This window comes from Furipterus horrens, unplaced genomic scaffold, assembly GCF_987537825.1.
Source record: "Furipterus horrens unplaced genomic scaffold, mFurHor1.1.pri manual_scaffold_7, whole genome shotgun sequence".
In the NCBI taxonomy this organism is placed as follows: Eukaryota; Metazoa; Chordata; class Mammalia; order Chiroptera; family Furipteridae; genus Furipterus; species Furipterus horrens.
The window spans coordinates 84010955-84037262 of NW_028327177.1; the positions used below are offsets into that span (position 1 = coordinate 84010955).

Below are 26308 nucleotides of genomic sequence, written 5' to 3' on the forward strand. Positions count from 1 at the left end.
TAACAATCGTATGAACCAAAAGATATATCATCAGAAAGTGTAACTTCCACAAGATCTTGGTTGCTCAATGTAAGACGTATCATAGTCTTATACTGACAATCTACACTATTAAGAAAATAAACTTCCTCCCAAAGTAATTTTTAACTTGGTCATTATTTCATTTTCCAAACAAAAGTATGAAATAATTCATGGATAAACAACAGGGAAGACTCATAACATGTGGATCAAGGTATGAGAGGTCTTAATTATTAATTAGAAAACTTAAATAAGTTTAAAAGGCTCCTACATACACAAACTTAATCACTTATTTCCCAAATATAATTAGGATACACACTAAACTGATAAAACCAAAATGCTTAAGAACCACAACTTATTAACATAATTCCTTGTTACTTAAAAAAAGAAATCAATGACAAGCATTTGAGGCCAAACAACCATTATGAATGGTTATCATCAAGTATCATTAGTAAGAACCTTTGTAAAGTATATGAGGCACTAGAGAAAGATACTACTACCTGACCAAAAAATGAGGATAAAATAAAGGCCTTCAAAAAAATCAGCTATATACTTATATTTATTATGACTTAAAATGTTTTTCATTAGATGAGGGCAGTACGGCACCAAAGATGTAACTCTGTCAGAGGCAGAGCTGCGGTCAGACCCAGGCAGGGTGGCTGTAAAGCCTCGGTCTGAACCACTATCCTCCAGGACATTCAAGATGCAGCAAATCCAACCCAAGAAGACAATGAGAAGTCCAGACAAGGTGAATGCTCACTCCAGATTAGAACAGGAGAATGGAAGAGTACAGGATTGCCAAGGAAAAAGAAATTCAATACAAAAAAACACATGATTTTGAGATTATTACACTTAAATGTATGAAAAAGGCAAATGATGCACCTCACAAAGGGCAATTAGAAACTCCAGGAAAAGAATATAAGAAAGTTCATTTCCCATATGTCCAGCAAATTAAAATATTGGGTAAGTTTTAGCAACTGATGGAGTGCAAGAAGACAGTCCATTTGATCCTGATATTGGAAAAATCTCCTTCAGGGTGACGCAGGGCCAAGACAAAAGGAAGTGTAACTCTAGCATGCTACTTGGCCTGCTGATCATTCTTGAAGTCCCAAATAATACAAACACTAGGTCACTGGTGTTCAACTTTTAGAATCAATCCAGAAAAGTCATGGAAGAAGTGATTGTGAGTAGAGAACCGGATGAAACTGTCAGCCACAATTGTTACCAATTGTATGTATTACAGTAGTCCCTCTCTATATCGCAGTTCACTTACTGCAGCCTCACTGTATCGCGGGATTTAAAAAAATATTATATTTAATTATTTATCGCGGATTTTTTGCTATATCGCGGGGTTTTGCGGTACTGTATACATATGTTGTTAAAGTTACGTAGGTTTAAGAGTGTAGAATATGTTTAAGAACATAAGTAGTGTTTATAAAATTGTGGAAAACATTAATAAGGGAGTGGGGAAGGTTAATAAGGGACTGGGAATGGTTTATAAGTGTGTGGGAAGGGTTTATAAAGCCTTAAAATATATTTTCACCTATCACAGGGGGGCCTAGAACATAATACCTGTGATAAGTGAGGGAATACTGTACTTTGATAAAATGTTTAAAGAAATCAAGTTTTAAGTTTAAATTATCATTATTTTGGAAGACCTTTTTAAAAATAAATTATTTCATACAATGTCTAAATCTGCCACATTTTTCAGGTTTTTAATTTTTGAAACAATTTATAGACTTTCTTAAAAGCTGCTTATATAGGTAGTTCACATATACTCTACATCCAAGCTTCCCTAATGTTAATAACTCCAATAACTATAGTATGTTTATCAAAACCAGCTATTAGTACTAATGCAATAATAACAGCTAAGATAGACCTCATTTGAATGTCACTAGTTTCCCTCCTAATAACCTTTATCTGTTCCAGGATCCCTCACTGTATTTATTTGTTGTGACTCCTTAGTCTCCTCCTATTTGTTACTAATTTTATCTTTGTTTTTCATGACCTTGGCTATTTGTACACTGTCTCTCAATTTGGGTTTGTCTAATGTTTTCTCATGATCAGATTGAGATTACACACTTTTTGTAAGACAACCAAATAAGTGATATTGTGTCCTCCTCAGTGCATCCCACTGGGGGTATATGATATCAATAGGTCTTATTACTGGTGATATTAACCTTCATCACTTGAATAAGGTTGTGTCTGCCAGTTTTGCCAACTGTAAAATTATTACTTTTCCATTTGTAATTGAAAAATAGGTTGGGGAGATACTTTGAGACTGTGACATTCATTTTTAGTAAGTTAATATGCTTCACAGTTCTTATCTTTCAGAGATGCATAATGAAGTATTTCTGGATTAAATAAGATAATGTTATTCAGGAATCTTGGACTGGAAAACAATACTATGCTTGAATATCCATTTCTTAATTTGAATAACTTCTAAAAGTGTCACACAATCAACTCAAGAGCTTCCAGATTCATGTATACCGAAGTTTCTGCCACCAGCATTTAAAATATAGACCTTGTCCGCCCTCTAGTGTATAATTCTCTAACAATTTTTGCATCAAATCCAGTAACAAAAAGCAGAATATTCTTACAAAGGAAAGAAATATTTTTCTCTCTCATCAATTTCTGCTTCTCCTCCACTAGTTAATAAATTATCTGTTAATTACTTGGTTAGGTTACCCCTGGCTGGTTTGGCTCAGTGGATTGAGCGTCGGCCTGCGAGCTAAGTGTCGCTGGTTCGATCTTCCAGTCAGGGCACATCAGAGAAGGAAAACTCTGACTCCAAAAAACCTCCGCTGCCTTGCGGCATACCTCTTCAGGGGAAAGGCTAAGGGAGTAAACCCCGACAGAAAATCCGGAGCCGGAGTCCCTAAGGCGGTTTGACGTTGTAGTCAACACCAGCAACTCCTGCGGCGCACCTGAAGCCAAGCTGTATTGACTCCGTCTTTCTCTTGGATCCTTCAGCTGCGAAGAGAGGGGGGGTCTGCTGCATGGGCAACAGCAGACCCTCCATATCACCCTGCCCAGGCTCTGTAGCTTCAGCTTCACTGGAGAGGACACTCCAGCGTCATCGCAAGATGTCGATTCAACACGGGAGGAGACAGATACCGTGTCACTCCCGAGTCGGACTGCACAGCCATTCTCGGCGGTGCAGATAGACTCTTAAGAAGCTACACCATCGTCTCTCGAGACGGACGGCTGCCGACGACGACTTGGTTAGGTACAAAAGCCATTTCAATGCCAAAGATTATCAACTTTTTCCCACTTAGTGTGCTATTTCTCAACTCATACGCTGAAGCCCAGGGAAGAAAAGAGGATAAGAAAGCTAAATTCAGTCAAAACATGTTTAAGAACCTCAACAAAGGCTAAATGAAGGAGGATCAATGTTATTGTCTGATTTAGAAGCATCTCATGTTTTGCCAAGTAGATGACTCCAATTTCTATCTTTTTGAATAATACTCTAATGTTCAGAAATTGAGCTCTACTTTCAAGTTAACAAATTTCATCCAAGTCTTACAAACGCACTACCAATTAATTTTCCTATGATTTACTGAAAAATTCTGAGACAAGTGAAGAGTGCATTTACCTGCAAGACATAACAGGAAGCAAAGTGTAATAAGCAACATACAGGCTTGGCCTCTACTTTCCAGTCCTGCCACATACTAACTGCTTACTTTTACAAGCCTCAGCCTACTGATCTATAAAAAAAAGAAAAAAAGTAATATCTTACAATTTTATCTGAATATTAGAAAAATATATGCAAAGCACATAATCAGACTTCAAATGGTAACTATTATCAATATATAATCCCAAGGTGATATTCAACCAGGTAGTAAAACCTCAGGTAAACATTTTCAATAGATCCTTTAAATAATTCCCTTCAACCACAATCCTTGAGTTCCTCATAAAAATCCAGATTTTATCTTCACACTTGGTTTTCTTAATACATATAGTTTCTTTCTTAATACTCCTTATGAGATTGTATATAGTACTAAAAATCTCAAGAGTAATTTTTGACCCACACAGTATTTATTGTACATAATTTGCATATATTTGATTAAGAATATTCATCATGAATAAGTTGTTCACTATTTTCATATGTCATTTCAAAAAGTCTTTTATATATAAAATACTCATAGGAGCAATCCTTAACTAGAAATGACAAAATTAAAATAAGGGCTATTTGTGGAAGGCACAAGAATACCAGGAAATACGAATAAGAAAAGACAAGGAGAAAATTAACCTCACTGGGAGTGCAGAAAGTTTATATGGCAGAAAACCACTAACTTGACAGAGAGTTAAGTGATGAAAACATAATTCTTACCAAATGCATCTTAGCCTGAGCATGTGTTAAGAGATTTGAAATATCTAAGTACTTAAAACCAGTCTGCTTCTGAGAAGCAAGCATGATTAAATCAATGGTTTGGTCATCAAATATTTTCTAAGTGTGCTATATGTTAAGTACTCTTCTAGGTGTTGGATTAACAGTAGAGAACAAAACAAACAGTAGGTACCTCACAGTGTGGTGTGTATTCTAGTAGGGGGAGGTAGCCAGGTAACAAATTTGTAAACAAGACCTGGCTGGTGTGGCTCAGTGGACTGAGCACTGGCCTGTGAACCAAAGGGTCACTGGTTCAATTCCAGTCAGGGTACACGCCTGGGTTGTGGGCCAGGTCCCAGTTGGGGCGGGGGGCGCATGAGGCAACCACACATAGGTGTTTCTCTCCCTCTCTTTCTCCATCTCTTCCCCACCTCTCTAAAAATATATAAAATCTTTTTAAAAAATTTGTAAACAAGAAATGAAGATAATTTCAGATAATGGTGCATGCTAGGGTACCACGTGCGTGATCAGGGTTGGGGTAGGTTTATTTTGGCTGGGGTGGTCACAGGTGGCCCCTTAGAGAAGGGACATATGACTAACATCTGAATAATAAAGCAAATCATGCAAACATTTGGGATAATGTGCACTTACAAGCCACTCTTCTTCATGAACATCTCCATCAAAGCAGATTCTCGAATATTTGTCCTCTGATTAATTTTATTTTAATGTCATGTAAATAACTTCCAGTTGCTAAGAACTTACTTTCCCCAAACTCCTGGCACTAAAGCCCACCTACCTAAAGGTTTAAAGACCAAAGAAAGATATAAATATGGACTATTAATTTTAAATATATGTATTTTCTTCCCCAGGAAAATTTATCTGCATATAAAGTGCAAAATATACAGCTCACCATAGGGATTAAGATCATGGACTCTGGTGTCCTTGATTCTCTCCCTTATACGATATGAGACTTTAGGCAAACCACAACCTTACTAAACCCCAGTTTCTATAAAGCAGGGATCATGTTTTGGGTTATTGTGAGGATTTTATGAAATAATGCATGCAAAGAACTTAGCACAATGACTGGAACACTGTAAGTACTTAGTAAGCATTAGCTATTATTTCAATTGTGATTTACCTATTTTTCAAGGAAAGTGTCTACATATGACTATATCAACACATGTATTCTGAAATCTTAATTTTAAAATCAAAATTGCATAAAAAGTAAGAAACTTTGGATTAAATTCATGTTTTCAGAATAACTTCAGAGAACAACAGGGTACTAAACATGCAGCTGAAGCGAGTGGTGCGAGAAAGTGCAAGGGATGGAACTTGAGCTATGACCTGAAGAGACAGAGACAGCACAGACCCTGTAGGGTGACTCAGTACAGTAGTCCCAACTGTAGTCTTTGCCTGCCTTCACCCACAACACTGAAAAACTACATATATACTCAACTTCCAATCCCCATTCAACTCAGGGAGTCCCTAAGACACCTAGTCCAAAAAAAGCTTTTGTTTTCGAGCAAAGATAGTACTTCCTCCTGCTTTTCCCACTTCTTCATGCATGGAAAGGGGCCACAATGCCTAAAAGTGAGGCAGCCATTGTGTGTCCATGAGCAAGTTAGCCAGAATACTAAAATGAGTCAAGCAAAATAAGAGGCTATTTCATGTGGGATGAAAAACACAAAGGAATACCACCGACAGAGCTATTTCAACATTATGGTCTATGATGCTAAAATTTAAAATGAAGAATCAACTTCCACCTTCACCCAGCAGCTTTCTTAGCTGTTTACAGTTTAGAGTCACATTTTAGTGCATTTACACCTCAGGAAAATCTGCACACAGGAACTAGCATGCCTTCAGGATGACATGGCCAACATGCAGCAACGGAAATATGCAGCCTTTTCAAACTGCACAGTGCAAATCAAATCCATCCAAAGAATGAGAAAATTGAGTAGCAGCTGGTTTCATGTAAACAAAACATGAGAAAATATGCACAAAAGGACTAAAGTATAATTCTTCTGCATTAAGTTAATTTTACCAAATTGTTCTTTCTAAAAGTGTTTGTTTATTTAAAAGATGAAGAAAAACTGTAGGCTAAGATCCATATTTGAGAAGCAATAATTTTTGGTTCTTGAATTAAAGAATGAACTAAATGAAATATCATTCATTCTTCATAGAACATCTCTACAGTAAAGTTACAACGTAAATGCAATTAAGTGACTCATTTTATAAACCTTTGTGATTAAAGACGATATTTTATTTTCCTTTAATATTCCTATTAAGAATGTCTCATTACACACTGAATGAAACCCAGAACAATAAAGGAGTGGACAAATCCCAAGAGCAAATGGATTTTCTGTTTCCCATGAAGCTAACAGTATGGAATTTTAACAGATGTTCTATTTGGTCATAGTTAATAAAATGAATTATGTAGGATTAAAATAGGGTTCAATATGTTTGCATTGGATTTTAACTGAAAAACAATTTCACATTAAAAGTTTGGAAAGATTTATAATCACTTTCCTTTTTCAGTGGAATTACTAAGATGTGGAATATAAGTGAATTAATTACAGCACTTACTACTCTTGTAATAAAACCAGGCTTATAAAAACTGTTTTTTTAAGGTTTAAGAAAACTGAATCTTAGAAAATTATATACTCTTTGGTATTTCATCACCTAACTAATGCAAAGATCTTATAATGTAGCATATCCAAAGACTGACCCACCAACCTGCATAATTTCAACTCCCCTTAGAAATCCCTCAGCATTCTGAAATGGTCATGGTGTCTAGAAGCATCTGAACCAAAAAAATAATCAATTGTAAAGAAATAAAAAAAAAAAAGAAACAAATATTTACTAAGTGCTGATTTTGTGAAAGGCGTTATGCTGGTGTCTGTGCATGTTACCAGGAGGTAAAACTCCAGCTGCTGTTTTCGAGAGGAACTTACATGCTATTTGAGAAGACAAGGCAGAAATATATATAGCCAGAAAGAACTGAAAAGTAAAGACAAGCCAAAAACATGGGAAGAGGTAAATCAAAGAAAATTTCATACACAGACAGATGCACAGCACTCTGATAGAAGAAAAAAATCTTATACTTTTTTGTTTTGCCTTTTTACTATCATGGATGCAGGAAGTAGTACAACAGGCTTAAGGACATTAAATAAGCAATAGAAGTTCTAGCTACAGTTGCTTCAAAACATTTTTCAACAGAAAACATTCAAGTGTTGCACTCTCAGTTAGAAAGCCTTTCTCTAAATGGGTAATATTATGTGGGAAATAAATTCCAGTAAAATTATCAATCTGACCCAAATGAAGATAATCATAAAAATTTTCCAACCCATTTGCTTAGTAATTTTGATCTGCTCAATCATCAACGCTAATTTCAGTTAAGAAGCTTTAGAAATAATAACAGTTAGCTGGCCTCTAGTTCGAACACAACTATTTTTACCAATCATCATGAAACAAATTCACATGTTTAAATGCAGAGAGATCAAGGTTGCATCCCTATTCAAGAAATTAAGGACCTAGAGGCAGTTTCCTTTATTTCTGAGCCTCCTCCAGACCACATTGCTGTCATAACTCCTTCCTGAGCCTGCTGTGAGACTTCAACAAGAAAAGTCTATGCAAAGTTCCTAGCACAGATGGGCAAACTTGGGCTCAGAGAAATTTAGTTACTTGCCAAGAGCAGAATTGCATTTCACACTTAGGTGTCATTTCCTATCAAAAACTCTTTCAATTACCAAGAATACTAATAATCACAGTTAACATTCCTTGAATAGCTATTATGTGACAGGCTCTGTAGAAAGCACTTCTTCATATGGATGTCCTCATTTTATTTTAACAATAACTCTAGCACAATTTAAATAATCAGTTTACAGTAAAGGAATAAAATAGTTCCCAGATATATGTTAACATGACCAGTCCTACTTAAAATTAAAATTACAGTGAGATCATTTTCACCTCTTAGGTTGCTAGTACCCTTAGGGAGACAGAAGAAAACAGAGCTCCCACATTGTTGGCCAAAGTGTCAACTAGGACTTCCATGGAGAGCAATTTGGTGATAAGTATCAAAATTACAAATGCCCATAAACCTTTCAGCAAGCAATTCCACTTTTTGGCGTATAACCTACAAACAACCTCAACCATGACACGGGAACAATATCATTCATTTTAGCATGTTTTCAATATCCACCAATGAGAAACGGGTTAAATAAACAATGGCTCATTTGTGCAATGGAATATTATGCAATCATAAAAAAGAGAAGGTGCTCTTTATGAAGTGATGTAAACTTATCTTCAAAATAGTTTGGCTAAGAAAACAAACAAGATGCTGACCACCTAGGATAGAGTGGCTCTGGAAAAATACAAAAGATTCATACAGGGTGGAGCAAAGGTAGGTTAACAGTTGTGAATATGTGAACAGTTTATTCTTACATTTATTTATTATTATATTATTTTCCATATGAACAACTGTAAACCTGTCTTTACCCCACCCTGTATAACATGAAGAGTTTGGGAAAAAGGAACTTGTGCAAACAACAGAACTGGAAAAGAGACATGGAAGGACAATCCTTTAGGCTTGACTCCAAAAAGTTCCTGTTTCCAGCACTAGATTAGGGGAATTAGCACTGCCTGAAGCACACATTAAACATAACTAATTTGGGGAGACTTCTGGTGCAGATGGAGGCGTAGGTGAACACAGCTCACCTCCTCGCACAACCACATCAAAATTACACCTAAACCATAAAACAACCATCACTCACAACCATCAGAAACTGAGTTGAATGAAAGTCTGACAACTATGGAACTAAAGAAATCACATCTGTCCAGGCTGGTAGGAGAATGGGAGATGCAGAGACTCAGAACAGGCTGGTCCCACACCCATGTGTATGGGTAATAATTCAGGAGGGATAGCTCTGAAGCGAGTGGTCCCAGCCCCACACCAGGTAATAAATACATATCTATCAAAAGTTGAATCTTAAAAACAAACTAAGCAAATGAGAAGAACAGAGACAGAATCACAGATATGTTGAGAGTTTTGATGGCTGCCAGATGGCAGGCAGGTTTAGGGAAATGGGTGAAGAGGTGACAGAATTAAGAAGTACAAATTGGTAGTCACAGAATGTCCATTGGAATGTAAAGTACAGTATAAAAAATGGAGTAGCCAAAGAACTTATATGTATGACCCATGGACATAAACAAAGGGGTGAGGATTGCCTAAGGAAGTCAGGGGTACTGGGTGGAGGGAACAAAGGGGGAAAAATCAGGACAACTGTAATAGCATAATAAAAAAAACAGCATAACTAACTTTGGGAAGCTTCCATATCTACTTGCAAGTTAACTTTTCAATCGGTGTTAATTTTTGCACCTAAAGAGACCAACTGAAGGCCTCAATTGAACTTACAGAACTTATTTGGGCGTGCTTGATTTTGAATGCATGTGTTTGATTGCATCTGTAATAGAATTTGGAGGGAGACTCACTTTCACTGAAGCATGGTAAGAAAATTAGGGAATAGGGGGAGATAAGCCTCATCTATCTCAAATCTTTTTAGTAGCCAAACTTGTCCGCTAAAAAGAAGCCAGGAGTTATTCATCACCAAAATGGCAACATCCTGCCACGAAAGAGCTACAACTGACATGTCATAGTCAGATTTGTGCAGACGAGTCAAACACTAGTCATTTATCTTACAAACTCCAGGGGACATATGTTAGGCTCTTCCAAGGGATCTTCCCATGTGCTCCACTATAGTCTTCTGGCAAACATCCAGCTGGAGTGAGATGTTCAACCTCTCCTCCTAGCAAATACCCTACTTGGTCGAGTGCTTTCCTGAAGCGCCCTTGCTAGCTTCCAGGTAGAGGGAAATCACTCTTGCCTCTTCTATAGGTGTGAAAACCCCAATTCTGCTTAGATAAGAAAGGTACATGTGTTCTTTCACAGCCTGTGACTTTGCTCATGTTGTGACATCTGCCTGTCTCCTTGACTACTTCTAATTGCCACTCCTTCAAGAATTAAGTCAAATGTAATTTTTATTAATGCAACAAATACTAATTGAGTGCCACTCAAGTGCTGCTTCTTCTAGAACTCCAGCTGCATCTTGTTATATCCACGTCATTAGAGCACTATTGCACTGCACTGTAATGTATCCACGACCCTAATTATTTCCTTCTATGTGGTGCCCAACACACAGCAGACATTTTTTAAATAATTGTTGAATAGAAATTGTGGATAAAACACATTCACTGAGCTTAAATTAGTCCTACTTCTTTTGAAACAGCTTGCCTTTCTCTGAATCCAACATCCTGAGGCTGTTCACACCCAACCTTCTGAGGCTGTTCTCCATACAACTCTCAGGCTCATGGACCCTCTCAAATCAGCCTGGCTTCGAAAGCAGCTGTGACTCTGCTCCCCACTTTCCTCTTACTGCAATGACACCACTGCACCACGACGCTTGGCCAAGGTCATAAGGTAAACAAATACTGAAAGGGTGAGGTAAATGGCATAATCTGTTGACCTTGCTTAGACTCAGTCTAAAATATACAGTAACTAAAATAATTTAGGAAAACATAAGGGATAAGCCTGCAATCTCCGCAAACATCAAATGTAGTTAAAAAAAAAAAAAAAAAACAGGTGACAGCATTCACGAAATCTAAAGAACACAGGATCTATTTTAAAATGCATGGATTCAAATTTCAATCTCATTCTAACGGGCTACCACTAGGGAGATAAAACTATTTTAAAGTAAAAATTCTACACAGAATAAATGTAAGTTTCCTGCTGATTCTCATTAAGGTTTCAATGTATTTTCTCATTGAAACAATCAAACACACTCTTGGCAAAAAAAAAAAGAAAAAGAAAAAGAAAAATGTGATATTGGTGTCAGAATAATGTGAGAATTGAAACTATTTACAATGTAAAAATTTTGTTTAAAGCATAAATATCACTTCTTATTTTCCTCATTTTAAAAAGAAGCTACGTTTCATTCAGCAATAATTCTTCTCTCATTCCATCAGAGAATCTGTACAAAAGCAATACTTCAACTAAAATCAGTTCTGAAAGCACTTCTATGAATACGCATAATGCAAAGACCCCAAATAAATTTCCAACAAAGTACTGGCCTTTTGAGTAAACAAAATCATCTCACCAGGGTCACATTATTTCCAAAAATTACAGCCTAGAAATTAATTACTAGTGTGATATATGTCAAAACAAATTTTTAAAAGAATAGAATGCAGTTGTAACCATGTGTTTTATCTATTTGTTTTAATGCAAAACCAGTATTCTTTGGCATATAAATATATTCATTTATTCAGTATCTCTCAGAAAAATAAAAATGGTTCATTGGCCTCCCTGTCTTTTCCCTGCACCCAGGTGAAATCTGAGTAACTAACACATGTTTAGTAAGTCAGAATATAAGTGCAAAATGAAGATAGAGTGCAGGTGATATTTTTGAAAGGCAGAAGTCATCTTCCCACCAATGACTTATTTTGAAACAGTTTACCTTTGAAAGCAGTTTTTCAAAGAAATATCACCTACACCATACTATGCAGAAGGTCATTACCTTGCGCAAATCAAAACTTTACAAAAAAGTATTAAGCAGATTAATCTAATGCAGCGATTTTCAACTAGTGTGCTGCAAGAATTTTTAAAACATGCAATACCTGACTATTAGTCAGAGGCATTGAACTCTTTTCCCTTAGACTGTCAAAATAAAAAAAACAACAACAGCCAACACAACAATAGCCATCAGGTGTGAATAAATCAAAATTATACCTATTTTTTGTCAGACCAGCAAAAAGTTTATTTTTCGGTCTGCTGCAGAATTTTATTAATGAGTTTCTGTGTGCCATGAGATGAAAAAGGTTGAAAATCGCTGATCTATAGTATTAAAAAAGAAACTACTTGGGAATAAAGTTAAGGATAGCAAAGAATTTCAATATTCTGTTGATGATGACTATTTATTTAAATTAAAAACATTTTCAAGGGTGAAAATATTTTAGCATCCAAAAAACACCAAATAGAAAACAATGATACATGTACACAGGTGCTCTTCTGAGTTTTCTCTAGTAGATTATGTGCCAGTCCTTTTCATGGTGTATACTTTGAATACTTTACAATTTTATTTGTCAATTATATCTCAATAAAACTGGGGGAAAAGCCTAGGATTTAAACTCACTAAAAAAGAAAAAGAAAATTATGTCCAAATCAAAGACTTGATATCACACATAAGTTTCAAAACAGCTCCTTCTATGTGAGGCAAAAATTAAATAAAACATGCTTCTTACAGTAATATACTGAAGTCACTCTGCTTTCTCAAGGAAGAAGCTGGGGAATGAGGGAGGTAGGAGGAGAAATTGACCACATTGAATCACGGGATTTGTAGCTGGAAGGCACAGGAGGTAAAAGGGCTTGTAGGCCAGGACTCCAGGCCAGGCTGACTTCCCAGCTCATCAGACTATTATTAGGAAAACAAGAGCTAACTGCATCTTACAGATTTTTTGAGACACTTGTCTCTTAGAGTACTTCCTTCATGACCAATTTTTCCCAAATTCTGTTTATTAGAGTAATTAACTTAATATCTATACCCTTCATAGTTATTTCCCAATATTTCAGCTACAACAACAAACACTTATCACTCTAGATAGAATTACAATAAAGCTATAGAATGGGCTATTCTGACCACTGGGACTGTTCATTCAGTGAACCCATTCACTTCACCCATTTATCAGATGTAAGAACCAAGACAAGACTAAAGAGTGTTTTAAAAAGTGAACAAAATATATTGTTTTTTTGTACTTCAGTACTGGAAATTAAGTTCATTACCTCTCTCAAAACTGTGCTTGTGTAGCCTCGATACAGTCCTTGGATGCCCTGAAACAAAAGAATAGCAGAGGTTCCAGAATGACATTCAATAAAGTACATGAATTGTTCTTAAAGTTTGAATTTTAAAACGTCACCATGGCTACAGTTCTGTCAGAAGTTAACGGTTCTAACTGGCATAAGGTTAGGTAAAGCATAATGAAAAATGAAAACATCTTGAATAATAAAACTGACAACATGTTAATTTAGCTTTAGTTGCTTTCTATATTTCTTCTATTGAAAATAATACTTGAGATGCTTTAAATAAATATATTTCCAAAAGCAAATGCTCACAGAATGTTGATTATCTTTTCATATGAAAACAGAATTATATTTCATAGTTTCAATCAGAAGACATCATAAGTTCATTAATAACCTCTCAACAGTGATAAATACCTCTGGGCAAGCCTTGGCTTATCTATTTCACCATCCACATGATTCAACAGGGACCCTTTACTGGGTTGATCTCATTCATACAATTAAAGACTCAGTAGCTCCTCAATGAGGTGATACAAGGACCATTAAGAATAACTTTTTCTATGATGTTTCCCTCCCTTTCTCCTTTCCTCTCTCTCTAAAAATTAAATAAACAAATAAATGCTTTAAAAAATAAAATAACTTTCTAAAACCCAGACTCATTGAAATTTCCATGTCATTGGCTTTTGTAAAAATAAATTTTTTTAATTGTTTAAAGGTTTCTATAAAAACTATGAAGAAAAGGAGCTCAATGACTCTAGTTACATGGCCAGCAGGAATGATTTCTGACCCACAGCTTCACACTAACCAGTAAAAGAGGAATTACACTTTGAAATAAACATTATGATGTTAGTGACTAATACCAGTTTATTAGTAGACTTCTCTTCCATGGGCCCTCAAATTCTATAGTAATGTTTTATTAGCTCTTCATCCACTTTACACATTTACTACATATTCCACATCAGATTCCAAAAGAACTATGGGATGGTTACAATGTAGGATACACACACAAAGTCATGGCACTCAATATGTGTTTGTTTAGAAATTTTAAAAAGAAATAAAAATGAAAATAAAATTTAATAAAGGAAAGACAATGATAATCTTAGCATAAAAAGTTAGTATAATAGGACAAATTTAGCTTTAAGATCTCTTCTAGGACTCCTGATATGAGACTCGGTATTCATATTAGCTGCTATAAAATCTTCCTTAATAAAGAAAAAAGAACTTAAAAACACATCTCACCTCTTGACATAAAATGTTATTGAAAATCTGAAATGTTCTCGAAGAAGCAGAAATCTGTGCCCTCTGCTTAATTACTTCAGAAGGAACTCGAATCAGGCAGGCAACCTAAAACATATAAATGTAAGTACATCCTAAAAAAAAAATGTTACTGCTATGAAAATTGAACTTTTTCATAAGCAAAAAATATATTATAAGAAAGTATAATGTACAGGGCTTAGTGCAAAATGTCAAAGGGTTTGTTTTTGGTTTTTGCTTTTTTTTTTTTAATGTAAAACACCTAGAACCCTTAATGGACATGCATTGTTTTATCCGCCCCAAAACTTTCCCTTCCTTGTTCTGTACATACCCTCCCACCACCCACCACACTGTTCCAAGCCCATCTGTCTATAAGCAAGAAGCACCTATTGAACAGCATCTGATGTTCACATGACAGTCACTTCAAACATGTCTGACAAAAGAATGAACCAATGAACAGTGCCTTTGCTTTACTAGCAGAAATGAACACGTTGGTAGAGGCAAGACTGCTCATCAGCTGGTTACCCTTAACCTTCCACCTCATCCCCCACAGCCTCAACCAGGTCCCAGCCCCAGCACACCAGATCTCCCTGTGATACAATGCCAGGCACTCTAAAACCCTGCTCCAGCACTCAGTGTGACATAGGTCTTGGTTGGTCCATACTCACACATGACCAATTTTAACATTAATCTTCATGATTTGCCAGGGAGAGGTATAGGCCACCCTTTACTCACAACCTGTCACACAACCAGGCCCAAGACCAGAAGAACAAACTTCCTTCTTTTGTTTCTTCAATGCCCCCAGCGGTATTTACTTGCATGACATGGACACCCTGTTAGGACAGCTGGGAATATACAGATCTAGCAAAGGGTTAGGGGAACTGCCACCCAAACCAAATCACCATTCTGCTGGCAAGTTAGAAAGGGAAGGCAAGTTACCAGTGTCTGTCAAACTTCCCCCAAAGATCTTTATTCCATAGTTATTCAAGACCAATTTCAACTGCAAGCAACCAAGAACTGTACTTGATATTCATGGGAGACAAGTATCAAATGGAGATTTGCAGAGCAAGTGTCAAGAGTCGCAAGCAATGTACAAATAAGAGTTAACAGCATTCATCAAAATTGCTTCAATGGAGGGCTGGGCAGGAGGCCCACAAAGAGAATTCATAAGAAATTTAAAGACAGAGATGGGCAAATGTAGACTACTATTCCAGGAAGTGGGTTAAGACATTAGCAGGTTGTTTCATAGTTGAAGGCAGTTCTTTGTTGTGTTTTATTGAAGATGGTTAATATCTGCATATAAGATGGGAAAAGTGATAACAGCAAAGCAAAAGTTAACAATCTAGAGAAGAGACGGGAAAATATATGATGACCCCAGAGTCTATAAGAAAAGGCAGAGTTAGGGGTCCCTGGCACATGCCTACACTGCTGTGATGATCCCTCTGCCCAGGCTGGCCCTCAGCCAAGGGTGCCACTTCCTGCATCAAAATGGGACCTTTCCTCCAGGGTTCAGCCCCAGCAGGAGATGAGCAGTGGTCTGGTTGAGTGCATAATCAGACCTAGACTCTAGCCCCAGCTCTGAAAGTGAGCTCCCAAACATTCCCTTTGCCTTCCTAGGTCCAATTTTTCCTACTTGATTTGATCCAGGAATCTTTACAGTATTCTTTTAAGTACTGACTTCTATAATTCTTCATTTTCCCCAATCATGCCTTTTCTTTTTAAATTCAAAAGCTTTTCTTTATTCTCCAAAGAATTTCCTCCTCATTCTTATTTCCCAAAATAAACTACCTTACCTCACATTTTTTACTTATTAACTCATAACAGACAGTTTTTCAAATATATTCTCTCTTCTACTAAACCATAAACATTATGAGGGCAAGAAGAAAACAGGCATCAACCTTACTAAACCACTGGGAAGGGAGGCATTACTGTATTTTCCCCCAGCTTTATTTATGTATAACTGACAAAATCATATGCACTATTTTTGTATTATTTTATGTAAAAAGCAAATGAAACTGTCCAAGAGGAAAAATAACACCAAAAATCAATCATTTCCACAGAAATGACCTTACCAATACTCCAGAATTTTTTAAATATACATTTTTTTCTTGGTGTTGAGTAGCATGCGTGTGTGTGTGTGTGTGTGTACAGTTACAGTTATAATTATAGTTATATAAAGACTAGTAAAAATAGACTGGGAGTACAAGTAATGCTTCTCCTTTTCTGCCTACCTGCATTTTCTAAATTTTCTACAACGAATATGTATTATTACTTCTGAAGTTTTTTCAACACAATTGCTATGGACCAAAGAGTCTAAGTGAATAAGGAAATAAAATGAAAGGGCTACTTTAAAATACGCTCTTCTACGCAATCCTACTTATTATTCTTGACAAAACATTTATTTTTAATTCAACGACAATAACACACAAAAATAGATTAAACAGCTAACCAAACTGAGAATAAATTGTTACTTTCGATATGAGTAAACTTTTAAATTCGTCCTTATAAAACTAGGATAGAAAACAAAATCCTGCGAAACTTACATGAACCTAACAGGACAGCTTCCAGCATCTAAAACTCATTAAAGAAATAAAAATAAATAAATAAAAAAGAAAAGGGTATGCTTACTCCTTAAATTTTTGAATTCAAAGGTTGAGACTGAAAATGACCCCAATATGTCAAGGAAATAGGAATTGTCTGCTTTTGTGGGTCAGTACAAATACTTATGGAACTTCATACTTCATAACCTTCCATGTTCTTACATTATTGTTTTTATTTCTTAAAAATACAGAAACAGGGGAAACTTTGAAAAGGTTCTCAGATGAAAAGCAATCTAACAGAAGGGGTACAAAGCACCCCACATGGCTTCCTGACTTCCGCGGCATGAGAGGCCATAAAGCAATGCCTCTATTTTCTCCAGTAACTCCGCTGCCTTCCATTTGGTTTTCTATTAACTCTGATCTTTCTTAGATTTGAATTTGAATTACAACAGAGTATTTCACTGCACAAGAACAAAAACACATTACAATATTATGGTTCTATGAAAGGAAATAAAGGTAATGTCATCTGTGGGTCTCTTGGTCAACCCATTCTTTACAGCATTCTTTCTTTATAAATCTGGGGTTTGGTGTGAATCCATCACACAGGAATGGTGGCATTTTCATTAAAGCCAAGAATGCTTTCTTTACATGCTAAGGTTCTATCAAAGGACAAGAAAACTAAGGTTTTCCATAAAGAAAGTAAATGTGTTCCCATCTTTTATCAATACTGAAATGCAAAACTCATTAGATTTAAGCATACCAAAAATTTAATGAGCTTTAGGTTAAAAATTGTTTATAATAATGAAGCTGCTACCAACATTTTTCTTTCTTTAACACAGCAAAAACTTTTCCAACATGACTACTTATTTTTGCAATGGAGAGCTGAATATCTCCATTAGTATATATTAAACACCAAAGTGCAAAATTACAAGTCATAACACTAAGTGTTTGAAAGGGAAAAGTTACAGCACACCACAGTCTCACGTTAGATAAATGAATGAAGGCAGAGAGAGAGAAAGGAATGAGGAAGAGACAAATGCTACTGAAATCCCGTTCTTTCACGGCCACAACTAAATTCCACACTTCCCACATTTGCCTGCATGGACAGCCTTACTTCCAGCATTTAATATGTAAATCAATCTGAGATTGTAGAAGTTAGTGAAAGTCAGAGCACTTACTTGGCTTAGGGAGCAAGTATGAAACCCAAATCTTTGATGATCATCTCCAGAATTATTTTTAATAAAAGGTGTAGCATATTTACACACACCTAATGAATTTTATATAGATTCAAGGTTTAATATCAGCCAATCTTAATGTCTAAACAGGTAAATCTATAATAAAATCAATAGAAACTTAAGTTGAATAGTGCCAATCAAAGTAAAAGCAAAGAAACTTCTTTAGACTTTGCAGAGTAAACTCAATGTGGCAAAGTAATCAAAGACAGAGAAAGAGCTGAAGATGTTTGAAATGCAGTTTACTTACTTGTATTTTATTTCTCATTCTTTGTGTAATTCCCAAAATATTTTCTAGAAAGCAAGTTCCCAAATAAAGAATACCTAAAACATCTTTCTACACCATTAAAAAATCAAAACCCTATAATTTATTTGTGTGTCAATTCTGCCATCTTCTGGTTAAAAATGGAATCACAGCTGTTGATAAAATTACAAACAGCAATTTATCCTAACGTACCCTCCTTAGGGTTTAAATTTTATCCACTGATACCGGGATATAAGTTCATCACACCTTTCTTCCTTATAAGACTCGATCTATGTATACAAACAGCCGGTAGGAATAATAAAAATTAACTTTGTAGGTATTAGTCTGACAAGACTAAGACCTTAATAATCAAAACAGAAAGCTATTTTCTCAACAAAAATAATTACATTGTATATTAGGTTCTGTGTCTAAAAGTTCACATAATTTTACACACCCCAATAGGTAAGCCTCAAATGGTTTTTTTACTTTTGTACCTTTCCTTAATAGAAATGAGCCATGAATTTGACCCCAACAACAAGGGAAGTAAAAGTAAAAGAATGAAACTATACCAAATTAAAAAGCTTCTGCACAGCAATAGAAACTATCAACAGCCCTGACTGGCGTGTCTCAGTGATTTGGATATCCTCCCACAAACCAAAAGGTCACCAGTTCGATTCCCAGTCAGGGCACATGCCTGGGTTGCAGGCTGGGTCCCCAGCTGGGGGCATGCAAGAAGCAACCTACCAATATTTCTCTCACACATTGATGTTTCTCTCCCTCCCTTCTCTCCTAAAATTAAATAAAACTCCTTAAAAAAAGTAATAAACCAACAAAAAGGCAACCAACTGAATGGGAGATGATATTTGCAAATGATACCTTCGATAAAGGGCTAATATCAAAAATATATAAAGAATTCATACAACTCAACAACAAAAATCCAATTAAGAAATGGGGACTTCTGGCCAAGATGGAGACATAGACAGACACGCTGCATCTCCCTCAACAACTAAGAAGGAATACAATTACCTCAAAACTAGAAACAACCAGAAGTTCCAGAAAATCAAACTGCATGGAAGTCCAGCAAACAAAGATATAAGAAGAAATACTCATCCAGACAGGCAGGAGGGGCGGAGCAGGGGTGGAGAGGACGTGGTGTGGTGGCAGCAGCAGCAGTGGCTGACAGAAAGCACAGTTACATGTTTTAAAAAGTCAGGAGTGACACCTGGAGAGCATTCCCAGCTCCTCACCAAACCTCAAAGCCCACGGTCCCAGCACCAGGGAAAATCAAGCCTCATTGCTTCTGACTATGCAGACCAGTGGGGGTTGGAGTGATGGCAGAAACTGTTGGTCTCAGCAGAGTCCGCTTGTTTAAAGGGCCCCACAGTCCTAGAACATCCGCAGACCCACCCACTCTGGGAATGACGGCCAGGGAAGCAGCTAGAGGGGAGCCAGTCCAGTGCGGAAGTGGGAGAGGTGCCTGGAAAAGGGGTGAGTGCTAGGCAGGCAGCGGCATAGTTACCTCTCGGACCCCTCCCCCACATACAGCGCCACAGTGTGGTGAAACAGGTCGCCCTGTACTGACAAATCCCTAAGGCTCTGCCCCTTACAACGTAACAGGAGCGACAGCTCTAACTGGGACGTGGAAGCAAACAAACACAGGAGCCTGTCAGAATGAGGAGGGAGAGAAGTATGGCCCAAAAAGGGGAACGGATCAAGGTTCCAGTGAGAGAACTAAGTGACAAGGAGATAGCCAACCTAACAGATGAGGAGATAGACAACCTAACAAGACATAGAATTCAAAACACTGGTGATAAAGATGTTCACAGGCTTGACAGATATGCTTGAGTACGGCAAACGCATAAGAGAAGAAGCGAAGGCTATGCTAAGTGAAACAAAGGAAAATTCACACAAAACCAATGGTGAAGGGAAGAAAACGGAGATTCAAATCAATGATTTGGAACATAAGGAAGAAAAAAAGTCAACCAGTGCAGAATGAGGAAGCAAGAATTGAAAAAAATTCCCAAATTTTGCGAAGGAGATGAACATACAGGTCTGGGAAGCATGGAGGGTCCCAGGCAAGCTGGACCCAGAGGGGACCACAGCAGGACACATTGTGACTAAGATGCCAAAGATGAAAGATAAAGAGAGAGTCCTGGGGGCAGCAAGAAAGAGGTGTAGAGTTTCCTACTGGGAGGTGCTTATAGGACTATCAGCTGAATTCTCAAAGGGCACTTTTCAGGCAGGAAGTAACTGGCAAGCAGTATTCAATGTGATGAAAGGCAACCTGCAACCAGGATTACTCTATCCAGCAAAGCTATCATTTGGAATGGAAGGGCAGATGAAGTGCTTCCCAGACAAGGTGAAGCTAAAGGAGTTCATCATCACTAAGCCATTATTATATGAAATGTCTAAGGGACTTACTTAATAAAAAGAAGATCAAAACTATGAACACTAAAATGACAACAAACTCACAAGTATCAACAACTGAATCTAAAAAATAAAAACAAAATCCACTAAGCAAACCAGAAGAGGAACAGAATCATGGGTATGGGGATCATTTGGAGGGTTATCAGCTGAGAGTGGGGAGGGGGAGAAATGGGGAAATGGTGCAGGGACTAAGAAGCATAACTGATTGGTACAAAATAGATAGGTGGATGTTAAGAATAATATAGGAAAGGGTGAGATCAAAGAACTTCTATGCACGACCCATGGACATGAACTAAGGGGGGTGGGATTGCTGGAGGGAAGGGGGGTACTGGGCAGAAGGGAGCAAAGGGGAAAAATCTGGAACTACTATAACAACATAATCAATAAAATATACTTTAAAAAAAAATAGGCAGAAGACCTGGACACTTTCCCAAGAAGACATACAGATGGCCAAAAGATATATGAAAAGATGCTCAATCTCACTAGAAATAAGGAAAATACAGATCAAAACCACAATGTAATACTACCTCACAACTGTTAGAATGGCTATCATCAAAAGGAGAAGTAATAACTATTAGACTGTGGAGAAAACGGAACCTTCGTACATTGCTGTGGGAATGTAAACTGGTACAGCCTCTATGGAAAAGTATGTAGGTGCCTCAAAAAATTAAGAATAGAACTACCAGATGTCCCAGCAACGACTCTTCTGGGCATCTAACCAGAAAAATTGTAAACACTTATTCATAAAGATACATGTAGCCCTACATTCTCAGCAGAATTTTTCAAGATAACCAAGACATGGAAACAATCTCAGTGTCCTTTGATGGATGACTGGATAAAGATGTAGAACATATATACAATGGAATACTACTTGGCCATAAAAATGAGGAAATACTGCTATTTGCAACAACATGCTGGATCTTGGAATATGATGCTAAGTGAAGTCAGTCAGACAGAAAAAGTTAAGAACCATTTGATTTCACTCATATGTGGGATATAAAACAGAAAGCAACAAATAAAACAAAATAAGCAAACTCATAGACAACAGTATGGTGGTTACCAGAGGGGGAGAGAGTAATGGGAATCAACTATATGGTGACAGAAGGAGACTAGACTGGGGGTGAGCATAAAATAGAATACGGGGTCTGTCCAGAAAAAGTCCAACCATTGTTAATACGGGAACAATCTGTGCAACATTGATGTAACTTGGCAGCCAAGGAGAGTGGACTGGGATGCACATGTGTAAACAATGACGACTTCACTGTACTAGTCAGTGGTGGTGGTAGACACCGCTGAGTTAGCATGTGTACTGTGTGGCTGTGGCATGCTAAATGACTTAGTAGAGCAATGAATCTGTGTGCAATCTTACGTTAAGCTTGAACATTCCTCCACAGAAACTATTCAGATGATTCAGAAGGCTGCAGCTATGGGCAACTGGTGATTGGGAGCTCCATTACAACAACATGCCTGCTCATGCATCACATCTCATGCAGTTTTTTGGCAAAACATCAAATCACCCAGGTGACTCAGCCCTGCTACAGTCCAGATTTGGTGCCCTGTGACTTCTGGTTTTTGCTAAAATTGAAATCACCTTTGAAAGGGAAGAAATTTGAAATCATTGATAAGATTCAAGAAAATACGATGAAGCAGCTGATAGCAACTGGGAGAACTATGTGAGGTCCCAAGGTGCTGGCTTTACAGGGAACTGAGGCATCATTGTCTTGTGTACAATATTTCTTGTATCTTGTATCTTCTTCAATAAATGTCTCTTTTTTATAGCATATGGCTGGATACTTTCTGGACAAACCTCATATACAGATAATGTATTGTAGACTTGTACATCTGAAACTTATATACTGCTACTTAAACTTAATTATAGAAATTTTAAAGTGAAAAAAACCCAATCCTCCCCAATTTTCTCCTGGGACCCAAGAAAGGCTGACCTCCCTTTGTCTCTCTAGACTTGTCTATGGTTCACCATCGTTTGAGTTTCCCAAATAGCAATTCCTCTGCTCTTCCCAAATAAACTCTTTTGCTGCTTGATAACCTTCATCGTTTAATTTTAAGGTTGACAATATGCAATCACAAATCAAAGCAAATTTGTAACAGTGGCATTCAATTAGTTATGCTACCAAAATCCCCAATCTTAAAAGACAAAGGTTTGTCGCTGACAAAGCGTAGACTGCACAAAAGTGGCAAATCCTAACTTCAGTAGTTTGGTCTTTGGGGAGAAGTAGTCAGTTTTTCCATTTACAATGTAGTGGCAATAACTGGCCAAATAACACTCCTGTGGCTGGAAATGGTTTCTTCAACTTCATCATCCTGTATGAAAATCATATTCATTGTTTCTATAAAGCTGAACTTAATTTAATTGTGTTTCATAAACTGATACTGCTCTTAAATAAAAAGCCAACACAGAGCATCCTTTGTCTCTAGTCCACTAAGACAATCAGTGAAATACACCTTCCTTGATCATAATCAGTCTATCTGAATGAATGCTGCATACAATACAAAAAGAAAAGAAAGTCCATAAAACAGAAAGCAATCTGAAATGTGTTAGAGGAGGTCATCTAGAAACTGGAAGGACAGGGATTAAACTGGTCCTTTACAAGAGACTCCCTGAAAAATCTCTCAGCACATGCATGCTTGTACTTTAAATGAAATGGGTCATCAGCACACATGGTCACACCAAGCACTGGCCCTCTCCTGCCTTTTCTCCTCTTCTCCTTCCTGCATGCTCACTCAGGCTCAGCCAGCCGGGACAGCTGGCAAGCTGGCTGTGCTGACTGAAAGAAGCAGACTCCACTGGAGAGTTTAAGCATGCAGGTGCACACCATTCTAACACAAGTGTCCATGATGAAATACGCACTGAAGGAAGGCTGCTGGAAGGGCTTGTGAAAGAAAATGACCATCTTTATTGCCAATTCTACCTCTTTAACATCTCCTGGACAATGCTCCATGGTTGGGCAGACCAGTTGAAGTTGACAGCAATCAAATTGAGACATTAATTGACAACAATCAACATTATACCACACAGGAAATAGTGGGTATACTCAAAATATCCAAAATGAAAAATGTGTCTTTTATTTGAGGGGGGAAAAAAAACCATACAAACTATTTGGCCTACCCAATACTTTCCTTCCTAACTTTCTCATACCTAAATTAGAATGGGATTAGAAAGAATAACCTACCCACATCTATGTGTGTGAGGCCATCCACACATGTCATCCACACACACAGTAAATTCATAGTGGCTTGTTTTTGGCTGCAAAGAAATTTCAACGTTCTTTCATTTCTCAAAACAACATGAACTAAGACCAAAAATTGGATGAGACCAGGGAAAAGTCAAATCTCATATCTTTAAAAAAAAAAAATCACTACCACTATAATCTTGAATCATCTGTTATATTAAAGTAAACTTACCCCAACCATTCTGACTTATTACAGATTCTACTTCTCACAGTGCTTTAACTGTGTCTAATGAAAACTGAGTTGTAAAATAATTGAGGTAGGGATTTAGAGATTTGGTACAGTAAACTTCTTAATAAAAGTGGCACAAACAGGAATCTTTTTACTGTTGATACATATTAAATCTTATTTGATCCATTTTTCTGTATTCTAAATTACAAACACCAGGTAGAAGGTTGTAATTATAGTTTTATTGATTTGTCATTAAGTTTTAATCAAGGTGCTGCTACAGGGAATGGTTATTATGGTAGGGTTCTGCTTTTAAGTTTCTTTCATACACTTATAGTTGCTGCAATGAAGTAACTGTGGACACATTCTTAAGGCATTGTTTCTAAGAAATCTATAATATAACAATCTTGTACCAGAATAAATGGTTTTGCAGCAATGACTGAACTATTATTTTCTCTAGGTCTCTGTACCTCTCTGACTATTGACAGCTATACATGTTTTTGTTTTCTATTCCATTTTATTTTACCAATGAGAATCTGTTTCTCCTAAATTCACCCATTTCTTTCTCTTGCTTTTAGCAATCACACTTGTATGAATCTGAAACCAAACATTTATGCTCTATGAAAGTGAAATTATTAAAACAAAAAAACAGTACATATATATCTGAAGCATTTACTAAGAAAACTGATACTGAATGGCTTTGGGAGGTTTTTAAAGAAAGTTCAAAGATAATTGGAGCATCAGAACCACTGTTTCCACAGAATTCCTACAACTGACAATCTTTCCACCATACTAAACCATAATGGAATTTAAAATCAATTAGAAGTCCACATCAAGAGTTGTTTCACCTGTGACATCAATCCATGTACCCACTACTGCTAAATTCTCCTTTTAAATTCCTTCAGACATCACAAAAATTATTAAAAAGCATCTTACATCAGGCCTAACGATTTAATGGACTTTGGAAACTCTAAGAGACTCAATAAAGATAAGAATGTTCTAGAATTGTATATTTCCACTCTTTAATACTTGTTTCCTAACTAATATCTACCTACAGCACCGCCTATGTGCAACAGTTTACACACAAAATATTACATTACAAGGGCTTCCATATTTTTAAAACGTCAGTTACAGATATTTTTTAAAGTATTAGAATATACAGTATGTTCTACAAACAAAAAGATGTATCATTGAAGATGGCGGAGGAGTGAGGAGAGGTTGCGGTTTTAGGCTCCGGAGACCCGTCTGCAGTTTGGGCTAATTGCAGACAGAACATCTCAGTGAGCAGCTGGATATTGGTGGGAGTTGAGCCAAGGCACTGCTGGATTAGAGAAAATCCATCTGGGAACAACCTGTTTAGTGAGGAGGATAGCGGAGAAAAAGGGGACGAAACGGGATTCCTGACTGGGGCGGCTGCCCGAGCTGTGGCGGGAAGCACACAAAGGATTTTTGGCGACCACAGGCTACCCTGGAGAGGAGTCGGGAGGAGAGCAGATCTCTGCCCGCTGGCAGAGACGGGACTCGCCCAAGTGGCATTGGCGCTGATGGACAGGAGACAGCGTGCTGCTGGGCAAGTGAGAACATAATTCTCCTTTATATTTTTCTCTAGTGGACGGTGGAGAGGGGAGGAAAGTTTGGGGGTGGTAGGCCATTCTGGAGGAGCCCAGGCGCAGAGGCGCGCTCATCCACTCCCCAACCCTACCCTTGGGTCGCGGGGGCGCACATAGGGAAGTGCTCTCACTCACTGGCCCAGGTGCACGGTGCCGTGAGTCCAGGCGTCCCTCGGACACTCCCCAACGGACATAAGATCAGTGCCCCTACGGGCACAGGGAGGGCCCACTGAACAGGCAGAGAACCGTGCACAGACACCCCTAGACAGCTCCCGTGGGCGCAGGGCCCCAGGCTGGAAAGCAGACCACTAGCGCAGGCCCTGTTCGTGCCCGCCCAGACGGGTGAAGGAAGGCGGGCGGCTGCAGCACGGGAACAGCGGGAGGAGGCGACCCACGG

General features: G+C 37.5%; 1 protein-coding gene across 6 annotated transcripts in view; it reads right to left on the reverse strand.

Annotated features, from left to right (window-relative positions):
• SLC25A26 (solute carrier family 25 member 26) overlaps nucleotides 1-26308 on the reverse strand; it is a 159669-nt gene that overhangs the window by 101187 nt on the left and 32174 nt on the right. For 5 of the 6 annotated variants that reach the window (XM_090283875.1, XM_090283874.1, XM_090283870.1 and 2 more), the window contains 2 exons: nucleotides 14427-14531; nucleotides 13173-13220 (listed from right to left, as the gene is read on the reverse strand). The exons of the other annotated variant lie outside the window; for it this stretch is intronic. In XM_090283875.1, the coding sequence (XP_090140001.1) occupies nucleotides 13173-13220; nucleotides 14427-14531 (153 nt within the window). The remainder of the gene's footprint in view (nucleotides 1-13172; nucleotides 13221-14426; nucleotides 14532-26308) is intronic. 6 annotated transcript variants of the gene reach the window in all.